The sequence below is a fragment of the Mobula birostris genome, chromosome 14, assembly GCF_030028105.1.
Source record: "Mobula birostris isolate sMobBir1 chromosome 14, sMobBir1.hap1, whole genome shotgun sequence".
Classification (NCBI taxonomy): Eukaryota; Metazoa; Chordata; class Chondrichthyes; order Myliobatiformes; family Myliobatidae; genus Mobula; species Mobula birostris.
In genome coordinates, this window is record NC_092383.1 from 76574323 (window position 1) to 76599577 (window position 25255).

At 40.0% G+C, this 25255-nt stretch overlaps 1 protein-coding gene across 5 annotated transcripts in view; it reads left to right on the forward strand.

The window, feature by feature from the left end:
• LOC140209990 (tyrosine-protein phosphatase non-receptor type 22-like) overlaps positions 1 to 25255 on the forward strand; it is a 128831-nt gene that overhangs the window by 26411 nt on the left and 77165 nt on the right. For all 5 annotated transcript variants that reach the window (XM_072278704.1, XM_072278700.1, XM_072278701.1 and 2 more), the window contains exons 5-8: positions 5036 to 5074; positions 6113 to 6184; positions 18860 to 18919; positions 20467 to 20609. In XM_072278704.1, the coding sequence (XP_072134805.1) occupies positions 5036 to 5074; positions 6113 to 6184; positions 18860 to 18919; positions 20467 to 20609 (314 nt within the window). The remainder of the gene's footprint in view (positions 1 to 5035; positions 5075 to 6112; positions 6185 to 18859; positions 18920 to 20466; positions 20610 to 25255) is intronic.

Consider the following 25255-nt stretch of genomic DNA (forward strand, 5'->3'; position numbering starts at 1 on the left):
CTGACACTTCGAGCCTTGCCGCCCAGCTACCCCTAATGTAACCCTAACCTAATCGTGTGACAATTTACAATGACCAATTAATCTACCAACTAATACGTCTTTGGACAGTGGGAGGAAGCCCATGCAGTCACGAGGAGAACGTACAAACTCCTTACAGACAGCAGCGGGAATTGAACCCAGGTCGCTGGTACTGTAAATTGTTGTGCTGACCACTACGTTACCGTGTTCTCATTCACAAAAGGATCAAGCACTAGTGGACATAGGTTTAAGGTGATTGGCAAAAGAACTCCCAAAAGCATGGGTAGTTAACTTCTGGAATATACTCTCTGAAAGTAGATTCAATTGTGACTTTCCAAAAGGAATTGGATAAATACTTGAAAGTAATATAGTCACAGGGCTATGGATCAAGAAGGTGAGGAATGGGACTGATAGGATTACACATACAAAAGCTGGTGTAGGCTGGAATGCCCTTCCAAATCCTGTTCATATACCCTATATTGTGAATGAAGGCTGTGAATTGGAATGGTAAATTGAGAGTTATCCTGCTTCGTCTTACTTCTGTCCCATGCTTCTAAAACTCTTGGAATACTTGTTTTATCTGGTGGTGATCCTCATCAAGATGGTTAAGAAATTACCCTGAGTGTAAATCTGGAAGTCATTGTGCTGATGAAATGGCAACATCAGTTCCAAAAAAAAATCAATGCAAGAAACTGTGCTGTTGCATGAAATTCAGCAAGCAATTAAAGGTCAGCCTTATCTGGCAGAGTTTCTAACGCAATTTGCTGTTTATTTACATGAGCAGCATTGCCTTTAAGATGATGTCCTACATGGTTTATAAATAGTCACATTTGTTAAAAGAACAAAAAAAAAACAGTAAGTTTGGAGTCTGGGCCTATCAAATGATCTTTACTCATAAATGTCTGTTTACCTTACAATTATCAGGTAGCGGCTAAAACTCACTGAATCTTAAATGCCTGCAATTTCCATATTTTAGTTACTGCCTTTGATATCTGACTAAAGATCTAAATGCATCTTAGTATTTAATCGTTTACCAACTCATGATTGTATTGTGATTATGACACCATTATAGTAATCAAAAGAATTGCACAATGATACCGAGGTGTTCAAGTCTCACCTGACCCAACGATAATGAGGGAGCAATGGCACATTTCCAAGTTATAATGGTGAGACTTCGGAATCAGAGTCAGGTTTAATATCACCAGCATGTGTCGTGAAATTTGTTAACTTAGCAGCAGCAGTTCAATGCAATACATAATATAGACAAAAAATAATAAATAAGTAAATCAGTATATGTATATCGAATAGATTAAAAATCATGCAAAAAACAGAAATAATATACTGTATATTTAAAAAACGAGGTAGTGTTCAAGGGTTCAATGTCCATTTAGGAATCGGACGGCAGAGGGGAAGAAGCTGTTCCGGAATCGCTGAGTGTGTGCCTTCAGGCTTCTGTACCTCCTACCTGATAGTAACAGTGAGAAAAAGGCATGCCCTGGGTGATGAAGGTCCTTAATAATGGACGTTGCCTTTCTGAGACACCGCTACTTGAAGATGTCCTGGGTACTTTGTAGGCTAGTACCCAAGATGGAGCCACTAAATTTACAACCCTCTGCAGCTTCTTCTAGTCCTCTGCAGTAGCCCCCCCACCCATACCAGAAAATGATGCAGCCAGTAAAATGCTCTCCACCTTGTTTAACCTTTTTGTACCTTGAAGCATTGTATAATGATTTGATACATACAAACAAGCTTTTAGACCTGAACCACAATCAGCTCTTTTGTCTTACTGACGTTGAGTGCAAGGTTGTTGCTGCGGCACCACTCCACTAGCTGGTATATTTCACTTCTGTACACCCTCTCGTCTCCGTCTGAGATTCTACCAACAATGGTTGTATCATCAGCAAATTTATAGATGGTATTTGAGCTGTGCCTAGCCACACAGTTATGGGTATAGAGAGAGTAGAACAGTGGGCTAAACACACACCCCTGAGGTGCACCAGTGTTGATTGTCAGCGAGGAGGACATGTTATCACCAATCTGCACAGATAGTGATCTTCCAGTTAGGAAGTTGAGGATCCAATTGCAGAGGCCCAGGTTCTGTAACTTCTCAATCAGGATTGTGGGAATGACGGTATTAAATGCTGAGCTATAGTCAATGAACAGCATCTTGACATAGGTGTTTGTGTTGTCCAGCTGGTCTAAAGCCATGTGAAGAGCCATTGAGATTGTGTCTGCCATTGACCTATTGTGGTGATAGGCAAATTGCAATGGGTCCAGGTTCTTGCTGGGGCAGGAGTACATTCTAGTCATGACCAACCTCTCAAAGCATTTCATCACTGTAGATGTGAGTGCGACTGGGCGATAATCCTTAAGGCAACTCACATTATTCTTCAGGCACTGGTATAATTGTTGCCTTTTTGAAACAAGTGGGAATTTCCACCCCTTGCAGTGAGAGGTTGAAAATGTCCTTGAATACTCCTGCCAGATTGTTGGCACAGGTTTTCAAAGCCCTACCAGGTACTCTATTGGGACCTTCTGCCTTGCGAGGGTTCACCCTCTTTAAAGACAGTCTATCATTGGCCTCTGAGACAGAGATCACAGGGTTGTCAGGTGCAGCAGGGATCGTCCAAGAGAATCTCTACCTGGTGGCATTCCTATCTATCTGCTATTCTTGTTCTTCTTGATGGTAGAGATCATGGGCTTGGAAGGTGCTGACAGAGAGGCCCAGGCAACTAATTGCAGTGGGTTATACAGACTGGAGCCAGGGTATGCCCTTGTCAGAGAGAGTGAATTTTTATGACAAAGATGGGTGCCAACAAGAGGATTGGTTTGTCCTGAATGGCTGGGATCTTACTGAGTGTTACTGAAGTTATACACAATCAGAGAAGTGGACAGTGTTCCATTATGCTCCAAATCTATATTTTAGATAATATAAGCATTTGGACAGCATGGTAAGTAGTGATTAATGCCTATATTACAACATCAGCAATCTGGGGTCGATTCCCACTGCTGTCTATAGGGAATTTGTATGTTCTCCTTGTGACTGCATGGGTTTCCAAGAGATTGATGGAGGGGGATTTGATCAGAGAAGATTTAGTCAAGCTCGCTCTTTTAGTGGATCATTGCCTGGGACTTGTGCAGTATGAATGCTATTTGATAATTATCAGTCAGTCCTGAAAATTAATCAGATTATGCTGCCTGCAGAAACTGTCTGTTATCTCAGAACTGTGAATTGAATTGGACTTTAGACATCATGATCTAATCATAAACCAGACAACAATCCACAAAGGACTTGTGCCCATGACTGAATTCCATATGTGACGCCCATTCTCAGTAATCTTCATCAGATTCCAACTCCGACTGTCAATTTCAATAACCCCAACATCCATTCAAATTAATTCCACCTTTTGCAATCAGTTTTCTTCAAACCTTTTATCTTTTTCACAACAGTGGCTCTTCTGACTTGATATGTATATACTCCCTCTCTTCACTCTGCTTTAATAATACAGAGATACTGGGTTATCAACCTCTCATGTACCAAAGCTCAATGCTCTAAGCAGGAAAGGTCACATTTGTGGAAAGAGAGCCAGCATATCAAAGTTCAAAGCACATTTATTAACAAAGTATGTATACATTATACAGCCCTGAGATTTGTCTTCTTACAGGTAGCCACAAAACAAAGAAACCCAAAAGAACCCATTAAAGAAAAGAGACCATCAAACACCCACCCAATGTGCAGAGAGAAAAAAAAATCATGCAAACAATAAAAGTAAGCAAATGGCATTCAGAACGAAAGTGAATCCACTGACATGAAGCACAGAGCAGACGGAGCAGGCCACAGCCTTGGGCTCAGTTCAGTGCAGAGCTGATTAAACATCATGGAACAGCGAGAAGAACTGGCCCAACCCTCACCTCTGGTCCCAACATCCTGCCTTTTCAATCCATCTGGCCTGGTGCTTATACCTACCAAACCTCAGGCTGCTCTTCAATCTAGGACCTGGGCCCCATCGCTTTGATACACTCTCGGCCTGTAGCCCACCTCCACATTTCAGAGCGCACCTGACCCCTCCAAATTAGCCTGATGCTTAGATCGATCAAACCTTGGGTTTTCATCCAAAGACCCTCTTCCGATGAAAGGTCTTTGACCTAAAACTTTAATTCTTTTCCTCTTTTCATGGCTGCTGCTTTATCTGGTGTGTGGTTTTAGAATCAGTTCTATGACTTGTCCTGAATAGGGAGGTTTAGTAACAGCACTTTTCCAAAACCTCATCTCTTATCACGTAAGTACCCAGGAGCAGAAGCCTTCTCAAATGTATTGCTCCTCAAAATGTTTCTCCCATTTGTCAGCACCATCACGTTGAAACTGGGATGACACTTTATGAAAGATGTATTTTATGAAGCACTCTTCTAGGGTGCATCACAACCTGGTACGGAAGTTGTCCTGTCCAAGACCGGAAGAAGCTGCAGAAGATCGTGAACACAGCCCAGCACATCACACAAACCAATCTTCCATTCTTGGACTCACTTTACACCACACGCTGTCAGAGCAGTGCTGCCACGATAATCAAGGACACGACCCACCCAGCCAACACACTTTTCGTCCCTCTTCCCTCCAGGAGAAGGCCCAGGAGCTTGAAGACTCGTATGGCCAGATTTGGGAACAGCTTCTTTCCAACTGTGATAAGACTGCTGAATGGATCCCGACCCGGATCTGGGCCGTACCCTCCAAATATCCGGACCTGCCTCTCAGTTTTTTGCACTACCTTACTCTCCATTTTCTATTTTCTATTTATGATTTATAATTTAAATTTTTACTATTTACTATTTATTTGTACTCCAGGGAGCGCGAAGTGCAGAATCAAATATCGCTGTGATGATATTACACTCTAGGATGAATTGTTTGGCGACAATAAGCAGAAATTCTTTCTTCATATACTTACAAGTTGCTGCATGAACGGTTGAAATTCAGCCTTAGAATCCATCTCCCTAACATGTTTGTGTTCCTTCGTTCTGCCAGGTAGTTGTCATGGCCTGTCGTGAGTTTGAGATGGGACGGGTAAGTACACATTCACTTTACCCAAAACAATTTTTTTCCATCACTTGAAAGATCAAAAGAGCAGATTTATTTCACCAAAGGAAATTGAGATAGAATATAGAAACTGGCAGATTATTTTGCAACCTTATGAAACACTGGTTGTACCACACTAGAAGTATTGTGTAATTCTAATCACCACATTGTGTGATTCTGTTGGAGAGAGTACGGAGAAGATTCATCAAGATATTGCTGCAAAAGTTAAACTGCCGGATGAAATCAGTGGGCCAAGCAACATCTATGGAAGCCAAGGAATGGTTGACACTGCAGGTCAAGATCTTGCATTTTTACAGAGTAATAGATATCTAAAAGAAGCTGCCAGAGGAGGTGGTGGAACCAGATGTTTAACAGGGACTTAGACATTTTATAGGCAAGGCATAGAGGAAAATAGACTGAATGCAGGTAAATGGGATTAATGTAGATGGGGAAGGTGGAATGGTAAGATGAAGGCTCACTTCCATACTGTTTAAATCCCTGACTCTGTGAAGTTAAACTATACCTTTTATGACTTGCTGCATACTTTAGGAAGAGCATCAAGGTCTTCAAAAGAATTGCAGAGTCTTAGCACTGAGTAAGAGGTGAGGGATCAGTCATCAGAAGATATTGGAAAATCTATCTATCTTCCCAAAGGTAAATTTAATAAAAATCTTCAAAATCATGAAGGTTTAGATAGAGAAGATGGCAAAATCAGTTTCCTTTGGTAGGGAAGTCAGTGACCAGAGAACAGAAATTAAGAATAAGATAAAGGGATGGTAGAGATAAGAAGAAGATTGTTATTATTTGGAATATACAGCCCAAAGGAATGGTGGAAGCAGATTCAATGGAAACTTTCCGAGAAGGTTGGATAATAACTTGTAAGTAAAATTTTGGGTTTTGGAGAAAATCCAAGAAGTGAATTTAATTGGCTACCTTTATCAAACAGCCATGAACATCATGATGGGAACAAATGAACTACTACTCTGGTGCACAATTCTGAGATTTGTTTCTCTCATTACCTTTCAGAAAAAATGTGAGCGATATTGGGCCAGTAAAGGAGAAGATCCATTCTGTACTGGGCCTTTCAGTATTGCTTGTGTGAGTATTTTAACTGTCAGTGGACTATCTCCTTATTTGTTATGGTCTTTGTTTTCCTCTCAATAATCCTGTCAAAATACATTTTGTACTCATGTTTAGCTCTAAAAAATATATGCTGTTTTAGATTTTATTGTCTGCAGTACAAGATGAAAATGTTCATCACATTCTGATCACCAGCATTTAAAAACAACAAAACACAAAGAAAGCCATTTGTTTTGTGCTGGATTTTTTTATTTATAAAGGTTATTAATATTGCAAGAGGGAATTAGAATAACAGAAGAAGAAAGTGTGTTGATACTGTGTGGAAGGAAATGGTAAACTGATAAAATTGGACAAAAAAGGAAGCTCTATGGGTGGATGCCTTCCTTCTGTGCTGTAGGAATATTATAACCCATAAACAACTGGAACCTTTCTTCCTAGATATGGATCAGCCATTGACTGGATGAACTTAGTTAACTACAAATTACAATTGTTAATTAACACAACAACACAAGAAATAGGAGCAGGAATAGGCCATCCAGCCCTTCTATCTTGTTCTGCCTTCCATATGATCATTTTAGATTTAGATTAGATTATGCGGACACGCAGTCCTCTTTTATTGTCATTTAGTAATGCATGCATTAAGAAATGATACAATATTCTTCCGGTGTGATATCACAAAAACAAAGGACAGATCAAGACTGAAAAACAAACAAAACCACATAATTATAACATATAGTTACAACAGTGCAACAATACTGTAACTTGATGAAGAACAGTCCATGGCACAGTAAAACAGTTCAAAGTTTCTCAAAAGTCCCACATCTCACGCAGACGGGAGGAGGAAGAAAACTCTCCCTGCCATGCCCGACCACAGTCCGACTCTGAGTCGTTCGAAAACTTCGAGCTCTGATCAGCCCTCCGACACCGAGTACCAAGCACCATCTCTATCCGTTTCGACCTCAGCCTCAGTCGCCAGCAGCAGGCAAAGCCAGGGATTTTGGGGCCTTCCCTCCGGAGATTCTCGATCGAACAGTAGCAACGGCAGCAAAACCAGGCATTACAGAAATTTCTCCAGATGTTCCTCTGCTTCTCAAGTCTTTCATCAAATCAGAATTGTCCACGGCCCCTATTTAACAGATACGATATCATTTCACCGGAGAGCTGTGTCGCACTGCCATCTTCTCCTCCCGCCTTTGATTGTGAAGATCATGATTGATCTTCTGCCCCAGTGACATTTCCATTTCCCCTAATTCCTCTTTAATATCCAAAAATCTTTCCATTTTTGAATGTCTAAACTTCTGAATTAATCCAAGTTGGAGAATTCATAAGATCCCCCTACTAAGGTCTTCATCTTAGTCCTAAGAATCTCCTTTGAACCTTCTCCAGTTTCAGCACATCGTTTTTAAGATAAGAGGCCTAAACCTGCTCACAATACTCCAAGAGAGGCCTCAGCAGTGCTTTATAAAGTCTCAATATTCCATCCTTGCTTTTGTATTCTAGTCCTCTTGAAATGAATGCTAACATTATATTAGCATTCCTCACCACAGACTTGACCTGAAAATTAGCCTTTAGGGAATCCTGCACAAGAGTTCCCAAGTCCCTTTGCACCTCAGTGTTTTGTATTTTTTCTCCATTTAGAAAATGGTCAACCCTTTTATTTCTTCCATCAATTGGTGCATGACCATACCCTTCTCAACACTGTATTCCATCTGTCATTTCTTTGTCCATTCTTCTAATCTGCCTAAGTCCTTCCGTAGCCTCTCTACTTCCTCAAAACTACCTGTGTATCCCTGGATTATAGTTGTCAGCTATAATCTTTCAGCCATGATTCAATGATGCTTCCAACATCATACCTGCCAATAAGCAACTGTGCTGCAAGTTCATCTACCATATTCCGTATACTGCATGCAATCAGATACAACACCTTCAGTCCTGTATACACCGTTTCTATTTTGTTGCATGCTCAACGTTTTGATTCCTAACTTTGTCTGAGGTCTTGCCAACATCTGTCTTCACAACCTCTCCACTAACTATTCTGGCACTCTGGTTCCCATCCCCCTGCAACTCCAGTTTGAACACCACCGTGCAGCATTATCAAACCTTCCCTAAACAGCCTGTCCATTATTCTGAGAATGTGACTCTTAGTTCTTCACTCTTCAGCTATGGGAAACATTTTCCTTGCGTACCCTGTATTAATTTTGTAGGTTCAAGTGAGATCTCATACCATTCTTCTAAACCTTGTAGAATATAGGTCTAGTCTTTTGAATCTCTTCTAATGCAGCCAACTTGCCATCTCCGGAATAAATCTGATGAATCATTGCTGCACTTCCTTGCTGTTAAATACATCATTTCTTTCCTTCTTTCTTTTTAAATCATTTTATTAATTTTTCAAAATTACAAACTCAATAACAAAGTTGGTACAAACAGATTGGAAAAATGTTCATCAACATACATAAAATGAATTTTAAGTAACACAGATATAAAAGACTTCCAAACTCATAATGAGATTAAACATTAAAAAAGAAATAAAAAGAAAAAAAATATATAAACAAAAAAAAACCCCAAAAGAAAAAAAAAACCAAGGAAAAAAAACAAAACAGGGCTAGACCAACAGCTTATATCGGACATGTTCAATAATGTCGTTAATTCCGCTCCTCTACTCATATAATTTAAGTTTAGAAAAAAGATTCGGAAAGGTCAGATTACATCATATGAAAATGTTGCATAAAAGGTTTCCAAGTTTCTTCAAATTTAACCGAAGGGTCAAAAATATCACTTCTAATTTTTTCTAAATTTAAACTTAATATGGTTTGAGAAAACCATTAGAATGTAGTTGGAGAATTAGTTTCCTTCCAGTTCAACAAAATAAATCTTCTCGCCATTAAAGTAACAAAAGCTATCATTCGACAGGCTGAAGAAGACAAAGATCTATGTTCTACCATTGGCAATCCAAAGATTGCCATAATAGGATGGGGTTTTAAATCGAAGCATAGAACTGTTGAAATAATATCAAAAATGTCTTTCCAATATTTTTCCAAAAAAGGACAGGACCAAAACATATGAGTTAAAGAAGCCACTTCAGAGTGACATCTATCACAAGTAGGGTTTATATGGGAATAAAAACGAGCTAGTTTATCTTTGGAAATATGAGCTCTGTGTACTACTTTAAATTGTATTAAAGTATGTTTAGCACATATAGAAGAGGTACTAACTAATTGAAAAATTTTATTCCATTTCTCTGTAGGTAGGGAAAGTTGAAGTTCCCTTTCCCATTCATTTTTAATTTTGTCAGATATATCTGGCTGTAATTTAATAATTATATCATAAATTATTGCTATTAATCCCTTCTGCAAAGGATTAAAGCCTAAAATTTTATCAAGAGTGCCAGAAGGATTGGAAGTCGGAAAGGTAGGCAATGTAATATTTAAAAAATTTCTTATTTGTAAGTATCTAAAAAAAAATGGGATCTAGGCAAATCAAATTTCTCAGATAACTGCTCAAAAGACATAAAGCAGTTATCCAAAAATAAATTGCGAAAACATATTATGCCTTTCATTTTCCATATCAAAAAGGCTTGGTTCATTACCGAAGGTTGGAAAAAAAAAATTAGATATAATAGAACTTGATAACATAAATTCATTCAGGCCAAAAAATTTACTAAATTGAAACCATATTCGCAATGTATGTTTAACTATAGGGTTGAAAATTTGTTTATTCAATTTAGATAGTGCTAAAGGCAATGAAGTTCCTAAAATGGAGGCTAAAGAAAACCCTTGTACAGAATGGCCTTCAAGGTTTACCCAATGTGGGCTTGGAGTTATATTCCAATCTTGGGTCCAAAATATTAAGTATCGGATATTAATTGCCCAGTAGTAAAATCTTAGGACAGGCAGTGCCAAACCACCTTCTTCCTTAGATTTCTGTAAGTAATTTTTACTTAATCTGGGATTTCTATTTTGCCATATATAAGAACAAATTTTACAGTCAATAATATCAAAAAAAGATTTAGGAATAAAAATCGGTATCACTTGAAATAAATATAAAAATTTGGGTAAAATAATCATTTTAAAAGCATTAATACGGCCAATCAATGATAGAGACAAAGGGGACCATTTAGTAATCAGTTGTTTAACCTGATTAATTAATGGTAAAAGGTTGAAATTGAATAGATCCCCATGTCTCTTAGTAATTTTAACTCCCAAATAAGTAAAATAATCAGTAATCAATCTAAATGGAGAATTTCTATAAATAGGAACCTGCATATTTAATGGAAAGAGTTCACTCTTACTTAGGTTCAGTTTATAACCAGAAAAGCTACTAAACTGGGCAAGCAAAGTTAATACTGCCGGAATAGGTTTTCCTGGGTTAGAAATATATAATAGTAGATCATCTGCATATAGTGATAATTTACAAGTCTCATTTCCACGAGTAATGCCAAATATATTAGGGGAGTCACGAATGGCATTAGCTAGCGGTTCCAAAGCAATATCAAATAGTAATGGACTAAGAAGGCAACCCTGCCTAGTACCACGGAATAAATGAAAGAAAGGGGATCTTTGGTTGTTAGTGAATACCGAGGCCAGAGGGGTAAAATATATCAGTTTAATCCAGGAAATGAATATCGGACTAAAATTGAATTTCTCAAGGGTATTAAATAAATATACCCATTCAACTCTATCAAAAGCTTTTTCAGCATCCAATGAAACGACACATTCTGGAATTTTGGGTGAAGGCGTATAAACAATATTCATTAATCTCCTAATATTAAAAAAAGAGTAACGATTTTTAATAAATCCAGTTTGATCAGCAGAAATAATTTGGGATAATACATTCTCCAATCTCATTGCCAATATTTTAGAAAAAATCTTAGAATCAACATTCAGCAGAGATATAGGCCTATAAGATGCACATTCAGTAGGATCCTTATCTTTTTTAAGAATTAGGGAAATAGAAGCTCGATAGAAAGATTGTGGTAATTTACCTATTGAAACTGCATCCCTAAAAATGCTACATAGCCAAGGAGTTAGTGTAGTTGAGAAAATTTTTAAAAATTCTACTGTAAATCCACCTGGACCAAGTGCTTTACCTGAATTCATTGAAAAAATAGCATTCTTTATTTCCTCTACAGTAATAGGTACATCTAGTTTTGAACGTTCATTAGATGATAATTTTGGAATATTCAATTTCTTAAAAAATTCATACATTATAGTGGAGTCGTCAGGAAATTCTGATTGATAAAGAGAGGTATAAAATTCTTGAAAGGATTTATTAACGTCATTGTCAACTGTCAAAGTGCCATCCTGTTTACAAATTTTAAGAATCTGTCGTTTAACCGAGGCCGATTTCAATTGATTAGCTAAAAGTTTCCCAGTTTTATCACCATGTATATAAAATTGACTCTTAGTTTTGATTAATTGACTTTCAATTGAAGATGGTAATGAAAGGTTATGTTCCATTTGAAGCTCAACTCTCTGTTTATAAAGTTCTTGATCATTTCTTAAGTAAGAAGAACAAAACTGCACATAATAATCTAGGTGGAGATCTCACCATGTAATTCTTCAATTGCAATAAGACTTGTGTAATTAATCCTCTCATAATAAGGTTAAAATATTTGCTTTCCTAATTGCCTGTTGTCCCACTTGAACATCATCACTGCCCAATCCATCACTGTTGAAAGCTGAGAACCAGAGCTTCCACCATCTCTTTAGCCACCGCTTCCAAACCTTGGCAAATATAGTTCATCAGTTCCTTTAAACAATATTCCATCTCATCAACTTTATTTTCTTCAGTCTGTCATCCTCATTGGCCCCTTGAGTCTCTAATTGTCTGGCAGATAATTTGTGTTTTTTCCTCATGAAGACCAACACCAAGTATTTGTCCAGTTCCTCTGCCAATAACTTGGTTCACTCTACTGTGCTTATAAGGGGCCTACATTCCCTTAACAGTCTTTTCCATTTTACAATATCTATAAATTATTCTATTTTATCTTTTTTAATCAAATACTTGGTGGTGCTCTGCTGAATTCCAAAGTTCCCAATTCTCAAATTCGCTGTTATTTCAGGCAATTTTATTTACTGCCAACTTACTGCAGTCCTTAATTCTTCAGATCAGACACGGATGAATTACCTTTCCTGTTGGGGAATTTGGACATAAAATAATATGTTTTTGCAGTTCATTCATTATTTCTATGAATACAAAACATTTCCTATCCATTGGAAAATCTTTCAATGTGTTCCACCAACTAACTACATTCATTACTCTCTGTATTCCTTCATAGCTTCTTTGCTGAGGTTTGAAGCCCTAGTTTTATCATTCTCAAACTCAATGCAACATTCTGTCCCTCTTTCCTAAAGGTCCCTTTACTACAAGATTGTTAATGAACCCTTTCTCACAGGACAACATGCCTTCTAAAATTGCCTTCTCCTTAGCTGGTTCCTCAACATATTAAGCTAAAGAACCACCACATACATTGCATGAAGTAGTTCTCTACGTCAGTGCTGCCGAACTGACTACTAATCTATGTGTTGATTAATGTTCCACTATTACTCATGTTGCAAGCACTCCTAACTTCCTGATTTACACTATGTCTAATTTTTGCATCTACTTCATGGCCAATAAATGGCTCCAATCAATATTTTCTACCCATTCTAATCTCTTAGTTCAACCCAATTTTATTCTCATTCTACATCATTAACTATTAAGCCAAAATCATTACCAACCACTCTACTGGTCACCTTCCTTATTCATGGTGGCACACTACCTCCCTTCCTTCCATCCTTCCTAAATCATTCACTTCCCCATTTCGGTCATCCAGCGGCTATGTTTCTGTAACGCCAATTAGATCATACTACTTTAGTTCTATCTATGCTTTTAACTAACCACCCCTACTTAGTTTAGAGTATTATTAAGAGATATCCCCTTTAATTTTGACAATTTCTATACTTTAACCCCTTTTATTGCATGCCTTTGTTTCTGCTATTTTTGTTGCTTAACTATTTTAATAACCTCCACTTCCTGCTTTGTTTCTCAGCTTCCTGAATTCTTCTGGAAGTTCCCATTCTCCTGCTGTGCTTGTATAAATGCTCCCTGACAGCACCAGCAAACACCCCTACAAAGGATACTGGTCTAAGTTCTATGGAGCTGCATCCTGTTTCACCTTCTCCGGAAATAATCCCTATGTATCACAAATCCAAAGCACTTCCAACTGCAACATTTCTTCAAGCATCTGTTCTATCTCACACATTCTGTATGTGACACTAGAAGTAATCCTGAGATTACTGCATTTGAAGTTTTCTTTTGTTTGTTTAGTCTCTTTCCCAGCTCCTTAAACTCTACCCGCAAGTTGTGATCCTTCTTACTGTTTATACCATTATACTCATTGGCTATTCGGCCTCCTGTATCAGCCTCCTGGTTCAGACCTACTCAGTGATGGCTTTAACCCCAGTCATCCCACCTCGCCCGGAAGTTCCAGGAGTCTCCCGCAAATTAATAGTGGCTTCCTGATGCCCACAAATTATATACAATGTCCCAGAAATTGATTTTTTTGAGAGGGAGCGTGAGAGAACATGCGAGAAAGAGCGAGCGCAAGAGCAAGAAAGCAAGCGCGAGTGAGAGCGACCACGAGAGAGAGCGCAAGAGCGAGAGAGTGAGAGCAAGAAAGCAAGCGCGAGAGAGCGACCATGAGAGAGAGAGCGACAGCAAGAGCGAGAAAGCAAGCGCGAGTGAGAGCGACCACAAGAGAGAGCGAGAGAGTGAGAGCAAGAAAGCAAGCGCGAGAGGGACCATGAGAGAGAGAGCGAGAGCAAGAGCGAGAAAGCAAGCGCGAGAGAGAGCGACCACAAGCGAAAGAGCAAGAGTGTTCCAAAAAAAGAAAATATGAAACATACGTCACCCCAGACTATACTAAAGTGTAGCACTGCCTAATAGGAGTCAAAAATAATGACAGTGTTGCTCGCTGCACTGTTTGCAACAGTGACTTTTCTATTGCCCATGGTGGGTTAAGACTGTAAAAGACACATTGAGGTGAGTTTAACAGGTGTCATTTGTTCATTAGCATAGCTAATGTTATTTAAACTAGCTGGCTAGCTGCTAAGGAGCTACTCTATTGCAGACATCCCACCTCTCCTGGAAGTCTCCCGCAAATTGATGGTGCTAACTCCCTGAAATGAGTTTTTGCAGTGTGGCATGTCTGTAACCCTGGCAGTTGGGAAACAACAAACCTGAGAAACTCATATCTGCCTTTATATAACCACTGAATCCCCTGGTATTATTATAAGACCATAGACCATAAGACATAGGAGCAGAATTAGGCCATTTGGCCCATGAAGTCTGCTCCGCCATTCAATCATGGCTGATCCTATTTTCTCCGCCTTAGCCCCACTCCCTGGCCTTCTCCCTATTACCTTTGATGCCGTGGCCAATCAAGAACCTACCAATCTCTACCTTAAATACACCCAACGAACTGGCCTCCACAAATGCCTGTGGTAACAAATTCCACAAATTCATCACCCGCTAGCTAAAGAAATTTCTCTGCATTTCTGTTTTAAATGGGTGCCCCCATATCCTGAGGCTCCCCCCACCCTGGGAAACAACCTTTCTACATCAACTCTGTCTAGGCCTTTCAACCTTCAAAAGGCTTCAATGAGATCCCCCCTCATCCTTCTAAATTCCAGCAAGTACAGGCTCAGAGCCATCCAACATTCCTCAAATGATAACCCTTTCATTCCCAGAATCATCGTTGTGAACCTCCTCTGAACCCTCTCCAATACCAGCATATCTTTTAGATAAGGAATCCAAAACTGCTCACAATATTCAAGGTGCGGCCTACCCTGTGCTTTGGAAAGCCTCAGCATCACATCCCTGCTCTTATACTCTGGAGCTCTTGAAATGAATGCTAACATTACATTTAACTTCCTCAACACCGATCAAACCCACAAGTTAACTTTTAGGGTGTTCTGCACAAGGACTCTCAAGTCCCTTTGCATTTCAGATTTTTGGATTTTCTCTCCATTCAGAAAATAGTCTGCACAATTATTTCTACTAACAAGTGCATGAACATGCATTTTCCAATATTGTATTTCATTTGCCACTCTCTTGCCCATTCTCCTAATCTGTCTAAGTCCTTCTGCAGCCTTCCTGTTTCCTCAATACTACCAGCCCCTCTACCAATCTTCATATCAACAGAGCCACCTATTCCATCATCTAAATCATTGATGTACAGCATAAAAAGAAGCGGTCCCAATACCGACCCCTGAAGAACACCACTAGTCACTGGCAGCCAACCTGAAAAGGATCCTTTTATTCCCACTCACTGCCTCCTACCAATCAGTCAGTGCTCTAACCATGCTAGTAGCTTTCCTGTAATACCATGGGCTCTTAACTTGGTAAGCAGCTTCATGTGTGGCACCTTGTCAAAGGCCTTCTGAAAATCCAAATGTACAACATCCATTGCATCCCCTTTATCTATTCTACTTATAATCTCCTCAAAGAATTCCAACAGGTGTGTCCCTTGAGAAAACCATGCTGACTTTGTCCTATCTCATCCTGTGTCACCAAGTACTCCATAACCTCATCCTTAACCATTGGCTCCAGCATCTTCCCAATCACTGAAGTCAGGTTAACTGGTCTATAATTTCCTTTCTGCTGCCTCCGTCCTTTTTAAAAAGTGGAGTTACATTTGCAATTTTCCAGACCTCCGGAATCACGCTAGGGTCCAATGATTCTTGAAAGATCCATAATCTACTCCATAATCTCTACTGCTACTTCTTTCAGAACCATAGGGTGCAGGTCATCTGGTCCGGGTGACTTATGTACCTTTAGCTCTTTCAGCTTTTTGAGCACCTTCTTCCTTGTAATAGTAACTGCAAACACAAAATAATCTGCAGATGCTGGGGTCAAAGCAACACTCACAACACGCTGGAGGAACTCAGCAGGTCGGGCAGCACCCATGGAAAAGATTGGTCGACGTTTCGGGACAGTCCTGACGAAGGGTTCCGGCCCGAAACGTCGACCGATCTTTTCCACGGATGCTGCCCAACCTGCTGAGTTCCTCCAGCATGTTGAGAATAGTAACTGCACTCATTTCTCTTCTCTCACTCCCTTCAATACCTGGCACACTGCTAGTGTCTTCCACAGTGAAGACTGATACAAAATACCCATTTAGTTCATCTGTCATCTCCTTGCCCCGCTTAATATTCCTCCAATCTTATTTTCTAGCAGTCCTAAATCCACTCTAATCTCTCTTTTATTCTTAATATACTTGAAAAAGCTTTTTCTATCCACCTTAATATTGTTTGCTAGCTTGCTTTCATATTCATATTTTCCCTCATAATGATTATTCCAGTTTCTTTCTGTAGGTTTTTAAAAGCTTCCCAATCCTCTATCTTCCCGCTAACTTTTGCTTTGTTGTATGCCATCTCTTTTGCTTTTACATTAGCTTTGACTTCCCTTGACGGCCACAGTTGTACTATTTTGCTATTTGAGTAATTCCTTGTTTTTGGAATACATCTATCCTGCACCCTCCTCATTTTTCCCAGAAACTCAAGCCATTGCTGCTTCGCTGTGATTCCTGCCAGCATCTCCTTCCAATTTACTTTGACCAACTCCTCTCTCATACCACTGTAATTTCCTTTACTCCACTGAAATACTGCTATGTCAGACATTACTTTCTCCCTATCAAATTTCAAGTTGAACTCAATCATATTGTGATCACTGGCTCCTAAGGGTTCCTCTATCTTAAGCTCCCTAATCATCTCCAGTTCATTACATAACACCCAATCCAGTATAACTGATCTCCTCGTAGGTTCAATGACAAACTGCTCTAAAATGCCAAATCATAGACATTCAACAAATTCATTCTTTTGAGATCCATTATCAACCTGATTTTCCCAATCTACCTGCATGTTGAAATCTCCCATGACTGTCACAACATTGCCCTTTTTGACACACCTTTTCTATTTCCTGTAATCTGTAGTCCACATCCCAGCTACTGTTTGGAGACCTGTATATAACTGCCATGAGGGTCCTTTTACCCTTGCAGTTCCTTAACTCAACCAACAAGGATTCAACATCTTCGAATCCTATGTCACATCTTTAATGATTTGATGCCATTTTTTACAAGCAGGGTCATGCCACCTCCTCTGCCTACCCTCCAATTGCTCTGATATAACGTGTAACCTTGGACATTCAGCTCCCAACTACAACCATTTTCAGCCACATTCAATGATGGCCACAACATCATAGCCGACAATCTGCATCCCTAATGCACTTATACTCACCCTGCTGACTGCAATTTTACCCTAACATCTGCCTGCCCTTCCAGACAGTCTGACTGCACGCTATCTTTGCTTTTTTACCATCTATCCTATCCTGAGTCCCTTCACTCTGGTTCCCATCCCTCTGCCAAATTAGTTTAAACCTTCCCCAACAGCTCTAACAAACCTGCCCACGAGAATATTGGTCCCCCTCAGGTTCAGGTGCAACCCGTCCCTTTTGTACAGGTCATACCTCTCCCTGAAGAGATCCCAATGTTGTTGCTCTTCTTCCTCCTCTCCTGCTCCCCTCCGTCATGAGGTTTGAGGTTACGATGAGATTAGCTTTATTTGCCACATGTACATCGCAGCATGCAAACATGCAGTGAAGCGCTTTGTTCGCATCAAATCAAATCAGTGAGGATTGCGCTGGGCAGCCCACACATATCGCCACACTTCCGGTGCCAACATAGTATGCCCAAAACTCCCTAACCCTAACTGTATGTCTTTGGAATGTGGGAGAAAACCAGAGTGCCTGTGGAAACCCATGTGCTCATGGGGAGAAGGTACAAACTCCTTACAGACAGCGGTGGGAACTGAATCCCGATCTGTGATCATGATCGTGGTAAAGCATACGCTAACCGCTATGCTGCTGTACTGTGCTATTGATGCCGCAGTGTCAGAGCAGACAACCCAAAGAACCACACCCCAAATGGTATTTAAAGGGAATATAAATTGGTGGACTTTCCAAAGGCCATTATTGATTGGTAGAGGAGTTGGGGATTATAGGGGGAATGAATGGTCAGAGAGTCTGAGCTGGGGGGAGGGGGGTTGGTGGGGAGGATTTGAGTGATATTTTTGTTGAGTATGTTAGGGCCCAGTGGGATTACACTATCCAAAGGGGATGTACGTGGGAGAGGCTCCAGATTTTCTCAGGAGAATCCTACACTACAAGTCAGCCCCTCTTGGTCTGCCATTCCCTCTCTGCCTCCGGACTCCTTGGTTGCTGGGGAACAGGAGATTCTCCGCCTTGTGATTGATTTGTGGCCTAGTTTAATTGGAGACATTTCCTACTGGGTCACTGGAAGTATTCATGACTTCCCACACAGAGTCACAGATCCTGTGGTGCAAGTGGTCCATGCTGATAAAGATTTCCATCTGAGTGAGACCCATTTGCCGATGTTAGGCCCATATCGCTCTAAATCTTTTCTATCCAGGTACCTGACCAAGTGCCTTTTAAATATTGTTAATGAACCTGCCTCAACTACTTCCTCCAGCAACTCATTCTCCAGCAGTGATTGAGGGTGTCACTGGATGTTGGACTGTGATATTTATATGGCTTTGTCACCCATTTTATTCTGCTTGAATTAAAAAAGTGACTCTACATATTGGCCAAGTACTCTCCATTTTGTAACGCTTCTGCAATGTGTCTCTCCTCTTCCAGGAACATGAGGAGGTAAAACCAGAATACATTATCAGAACATTGAAAGTTCATTTCCAAAATGTGAGTAAAATAATTTAAAAGACTTGTATCTAATTGTTACCATGAAGGATGTGAATACCAATCATAGTCAGACATAGTGTAATTGCCCAGAACTGTTGGCTCCTTAGGACAACCATTTTTCTTTCACTTTTCTAAGATTTTAAGGTTAGATTTATTTGTCACATTTAAGTGGAAACAGACAATAAAATACGTCATTTTGCTCAAGGACCAGTACAGTCCAAGGATTTGATGGGAGCAGCCCGCAAGTGTTGCCATGCTTCTGATAGCAACATAGCACACCCACAGCTTACCAACCTGTACATCTTTGGAATATGGGAAGAAACCAGAGCACCTGGAGGAAACCCTCATGGTCACAGGGGAAACATATAATCTCCTTGCAGAGAGTGGTGGGAATTGAACCCTGATCACTGGCACTGTAAAGCATTATGCAAGTCATTATGCTACTGTGCTGCCCTATACACTTAACATGGTAGCTTAGATTCAATGATATAATAATAAGGAAGATCTTCATATCTACATTTGTATTTTCAACAACAAAACAAATTGGAAAATATTTTCTGCATAAAACTGCACACCACTGAATACAAACATATGAAAAGGTAGGGTTTAAAGTGAGTGATACCAATCTGGAATAACTGAAGTAACTAGGATTGGATTCCTTGGATAAGACCAGGTTATGAAATGTTTGATTGGGGTATTTAAAGCCCTGAATAGTTTTGATTAAATAAAGAGAGGTTTTTTTTTCCAGTGGCAGAATGGTTGATAATCAGTGGACAGACATTTAAGTTGACTTGTAGAAGAAACTGAGAGGCCATGAGATGCACTTTGAGTTGTTGTCCAGAGTCCGCAGTCTGGTGGTAGGAGCAAATTCAGTTGTGACGTTCAAATGACATAAGTTGCTCGGACTTTACAGGGTATGGGTACAGAGTGGGGAAGTAGGATCAATTAGGTCACTCTACCAAAGACTGGCTTCTTTCAATTCACCATGAGTTAGCACGTGCTGCACAAAGCTACAAGCCTATTTCAGTCCTTCACCTCAGACAGATGCTCAAGGTTCCCATCAGAACCAACCAAGTCCAATGAAGATTAACTTTTGGTAACTTTTATGGATGTTTTCAGTTATCTGGTTATCTTACTACTATTTCATCATAGCTACCAATCACCTGACGTTATTAGTAATCAACTAAATATTAATTGGGAATCCACCTACAAATAATTTTATTTCTGATCAGAAGGTTAAAAAAAATCTGTGATAATCACTAACTTAGTCAAGGTATCTCTGTACTTGTTTTTATTCAGGGTGTGATTGTAAATTTTAATTTTATTTTTTGTTTAGTGGTAAAATAAGAGTGGTTTTGATTAAGTAAGTGTGTATTATTTCATCAGTTACCGGCTGGTGACATATACTTAAATATTGTATTGTGTAAGAGATGGTTTGACTAATATTGACATTGGCAGATAAAGTGGGGATGACCATTTCCTCACTTCCAGTTAGTCAGTAAATTCCATTTGATAAATATTGACACATATGATTTTATCTAACACAGCTCAATCGGACGATTTATCAACTTCACTATGTCAATTGGCCAGATCATGACATTCCATCTTCAATAGATCCCATCTTGGAACTGATAGTGGACATGCGGAAGATTCAGCCGCATGACGATGTCCCCATCTGTGTCCACTGCAGGTAAGCCAGCAATTGCTAAGAGCTTAAAGAACTGAATAGCCATAAGGATCACACGTTTACAAACACAAGTTCAGCCCCTCATTGCTTCTTTTGGCTGAATGCTGATTCCCAATACCTTCTAGGTTTCAAAAGAGAAAAACCTAGCAGTAAAAATATTCTTCTGATAGTTTTATTTTTCCATTGTTGCCAATAAACAATTCTGTCAAGCAAATTATTTCAAGTTTTCCTGTCATACTCAAAACTGTTATAATAGATATTCAGTACTAATGTAGTTAGAAAGAACATCGGATCTTATCCTGTGAACTGTATTATCCTAATTTGTTGATGGTGAACCATGATGACATTCTGCAGCCTATGTACAATACTTATAAATATACCTCTTTTAAATCACTTCCATTGCAATCTGCAGCATGTAATTTCCCTTTGAGTAATGTACTTTTACATCAACTTAAAGATCTACAGATTTCACGATCTTATAAGGACTTAACTCTCAAGCAAGCGAGTACAGCATCTCTAAATGGATGAAGGTTCATTGCCATGGCCAGAAGTGAGGCAAGGGGTAGGGTGGGGTTTTCAAGTCTGGCTATAATTCATAGAGATAAGGCCCCCTCTACCCAACATTTTGTTAGCTAATGTTCAGTCGCTGGAGAAGAAAATTGAGGACCTGAGTGCAAGATTGCTGTCTTGGAAGGAAATGAGAGATTGTTGTGTTTTATGTTTGAATGAGACATGGCTTATTTCCAACATGCTAGATACAGTGATCAGGCCCAAAGGCAGCTTGATTTACGAAATATTCGATACTGCTGATTTGGAAATGGCAAAAGGTAGAGATGTGTGTTTCATGATAAACTTCTGGTGGTGCTTCGATGTGGCAGTTTTGTCAAACTCATGTTCCCCAAGTTTTGAACACCTAACAGTCAAATGCTGTCCATTCTACCTATCTAGGGAGTTCTCCTCCATAATCCTGACCACAGTTTACATACCATCAGTGGTTGAATATAATCAAATGCTTGAGATACTGCATTATGCTGTCTCCAAACAAGAAACAGCCCATTCTGATGCATTTCAAATCATAGTTGGGAACTTCAACCAGGTGTGTTTGAAGACAACCTTGCCCAATTACCATCAGCATATAACCTGCAGCACCAGAGGTCCCAACACACTAGACTACTGTTATATTAAGATAAGGAATACCTACCGTTCCATGCCCAGACTGCATATTGGTAAATCTGATAATATCTCCTAGGTGCTTACAGGCATCGGCTAAAGATCAGAGATCCAGAGATTATGGCAATAAAGAGGTGGTTGCAGGAGGCAGAGGAGTAGCTATGCGATTGCTTCATGTCCAAGGACTTATCTATGGGTGTGAATGAATACACCAAGGCTGTCATGGACTTTATTAAAACAGTTGTAGATGCTGGTGTCCCCCACAAAATCATTCAGAGTCTTCCCCAACCAGAGGCCCTGGATGAATAATGAGATCCACGATCTGCTGAGGGCCAGGTCAGAGGCATTCAAGTCTGGAGACCAAGAACGTTACAAGAGGTCCAAGTATGATCTCTGGAAAGCCATTTCATGGGTGAAGTTGCTATACTGGACTAAATTTGAATCAATGTAGGATGCTCAACAGTTCCAGTAGGGCATGAATGCTAATACCTCTTATAAAATTAAATCAAGCGACATAGGTGACAACTCAGCTTCACTTGCAGTTGAGATCAATGCCTCATATGCTCGCTTTGACTGTCAAAACATGGAGGAACCGTCACAAACTCCCACAGCCTCCTATGATCTTGTGATTTCAGTTTGAGGCTTGATCTTGTGATTTCAGTTTGAGGCTGACGTGCGAGCAGCCTTCAGGAGGGTGAACACACAAAAAGTATCCAGCCCAGGTGGGGCGCATGGCCATGTACTAAAGACCTGAAGTGATCAACTGGCTGAAGTGTTCATTGAGATCTTTAACCTCTCGCTTCAGCAGTCTGAGGCAGCCACCTGCTTCAAGCAGGCTTCAATTATACCAGTGCCTAAGAAGAATGTGGTAACCAGCTTCAATGACTATCATCTAACAGCACTTGTGTTTTGAAAGGTTGCTGCTGAAACATATCTCCTGCCAGAGAAGCATCGTAGATCCATTCCAATTTGCCTACCGGAGCAACAGGACCACAGCAGATGCTCTTTACTCAGCCCTGGAACATCTGGACAGCAAAGATGCATACATCAGAATGCATCTTTATCAACTATAGCTCGGCATTCAATACAATTATCCCCTCAAAGCTAATCAATAAGCTTCAAGACCTTGGCCTCAGTACTTCCTTGTGTAATTGGATCCTCAATTTTCTCACTTGCAGAACCCAATCGGTTCAGATTGACAACAACATCTCCTCCACAATCTCCAGCAGCACAGGTGCACCACAAGGCTGTGTGCTTAGTCCCCTGCTCTACTCGCTTTATACTTATGACTGTGTGGTTAAGCACAGCTCCAATACCATATTTAAGTTTGCTGATTTGTAGGTCAAATCAAAGGTGGTGATAAATCAGCATATAGGATGGAGATTGAAAATCTGGCTGAGTGGTGCCACAACAACCTCTCACTCAATGTCAGCAAGACTAAGGAGCTGATTATTGACTTCAGGAGGAGGAAACCAAAGGTACATGAACCGGTCGAGCATCAGTGGTGGAGAGCTTTAAATTCTTTGGTGTTATTATTTTGAAGGACCTGTCCTGGGGTCAGCACATAAAGTGCAATTACAAAAAAAAGCACAACAACACCTCTACTTCCTTAGAAGTTTGTGTAGATTTGGCATGACATCTAAAACTTCAACAATTTAATTAAATGTGTAGCGGAGAGGATACTGACTGGCTGTATCACAGCTTGGTGTGGAAGCTCCAATGCCCTTGAATGGAAAATGCTACAAAAAGTAGTGGATACAGCCCAGTCCATCATGGGTAAAGCCCTCCCAACAATTGATCACATCTACACCAAGTGTTGTTGCAGGAAAGCAGCATCCATCGTCAGGGACCCCCACCACCCAAGGCACGCTCTCTTCTCACTACTGCCGTCAGGAAGGTGGTACAGAAACCTCAGGGCTCACAAACCAGGTTCAGGAATGGTTACCACCCCTCAACCATCAGGCTCTTGAACCAAAGGAGATAACTTCACTTGCCCCATTATTGAAATATTCCCACAACCTATGGGCTCACTTTCAAGGACTTGTCATCTCATGTTCTCAATAATTATTGCTTATACATGTATTACTTTTTTTTCCTTTTTGTATTTGCACAGTTTGTTGCCTTTTGCACGCTGGGTTGAATGCCCAAGTTGATGTAGTCTTTCATTGATTCTATTATGGTTATTATTCTATTATGGATGTATTAAGTATGCCCACAAGAAAATGAATCTCAGGGATGTATATAATGACATACTGCATATCTACTTAGATAATAAATTCACTCTGAATGATTCTCCTTTGTCCACCAAATCTTTTATTGCCAATTCCTAGCTCACATCAAGTTACCGTGAACTATCTTGTTGAATGGCTGTGGCTCATGGTGTAAAGATTCTGCAGAAGGGAGATCCAGGATTTTGAATGGGTTACGATGAAGGAATCCCATGATTGTGTGTAAGGGGGAACCTGGAGATTACTGAGCATCCATGTACATAGTTTCCTTGTCTGACTGGTGAGAAGGAGGCAGAATCAGAGTTGGCCATTATAGTGGCAAAGTGTTTACTACTGCATCTGTGTTCCATTAACTTGTACAGTTCAGGGATGGACAAGTAATATATCAGATAAACAAAAGTGTTATCATGCAAGGAGCAGCACAAATGAACACCATATGTAACGAGCAGATATATGACATGCTGAAGTTGGGACTGCGGAGAAAACAAGACAGCGAGCAGGATGTGGCGTGGGTGACAGGAGGGAGGAGGTGATAGAGGATGACCACAAGTGAGCCTTTTCATGTAAATTATTCTGGCCCTTGAAGGATTCTTTGCGTCTGCCCACACTAGTGACTTAATAACTGGTTTCTCCTGCACTACAATTCCTGGGTCTAGCCCAACTCTGCTGCTCCCACTTTTACAAAGTGTAATGTTGAAATATCACTTCTGTACAGTTTTAAAAAAATCTTTGGCTATTAGATAATAGAAAAACAGAATATCATCCATGAGGTGATTTTTTTTAAGTGGCGTACACTCAATGGCCACTTTATTAGATACAGGAAAGGACTTTGGTCTTCTGCTGCTGTAGCCCATCCATTTCAAGTTTCAATGTGTTGAGTGTTCAGAGGTACAATTCCGCTTATCACCATTGTAGCGTGCGGTTACTTCTTGTGTGGCAACGCGTGGTTAACTGTCAACTTCCTGTCAGCTTGAACCAGTCTGGCCCTTGTTCTCTAACGTCTCTCATTAACAAGGTGTTTTTGCCCACAGAACTACCACTCACTGGATGCTTTCTGTTTTTCACACCCTCCTCTGTTAACTCTAGAGGCTATTGTATGTGAAAATCTCAGAAGGTCAGCATTTTTTGAGACACTCAAACCACCCCATCTGGCACCAACAATCATTCTGTGGTCAGTGTCACTTAGATCATATTTCTTGCCCATTCTGATGTTTGGTCTGAACAACAACTGAACCTATTGGTCATGCCTAC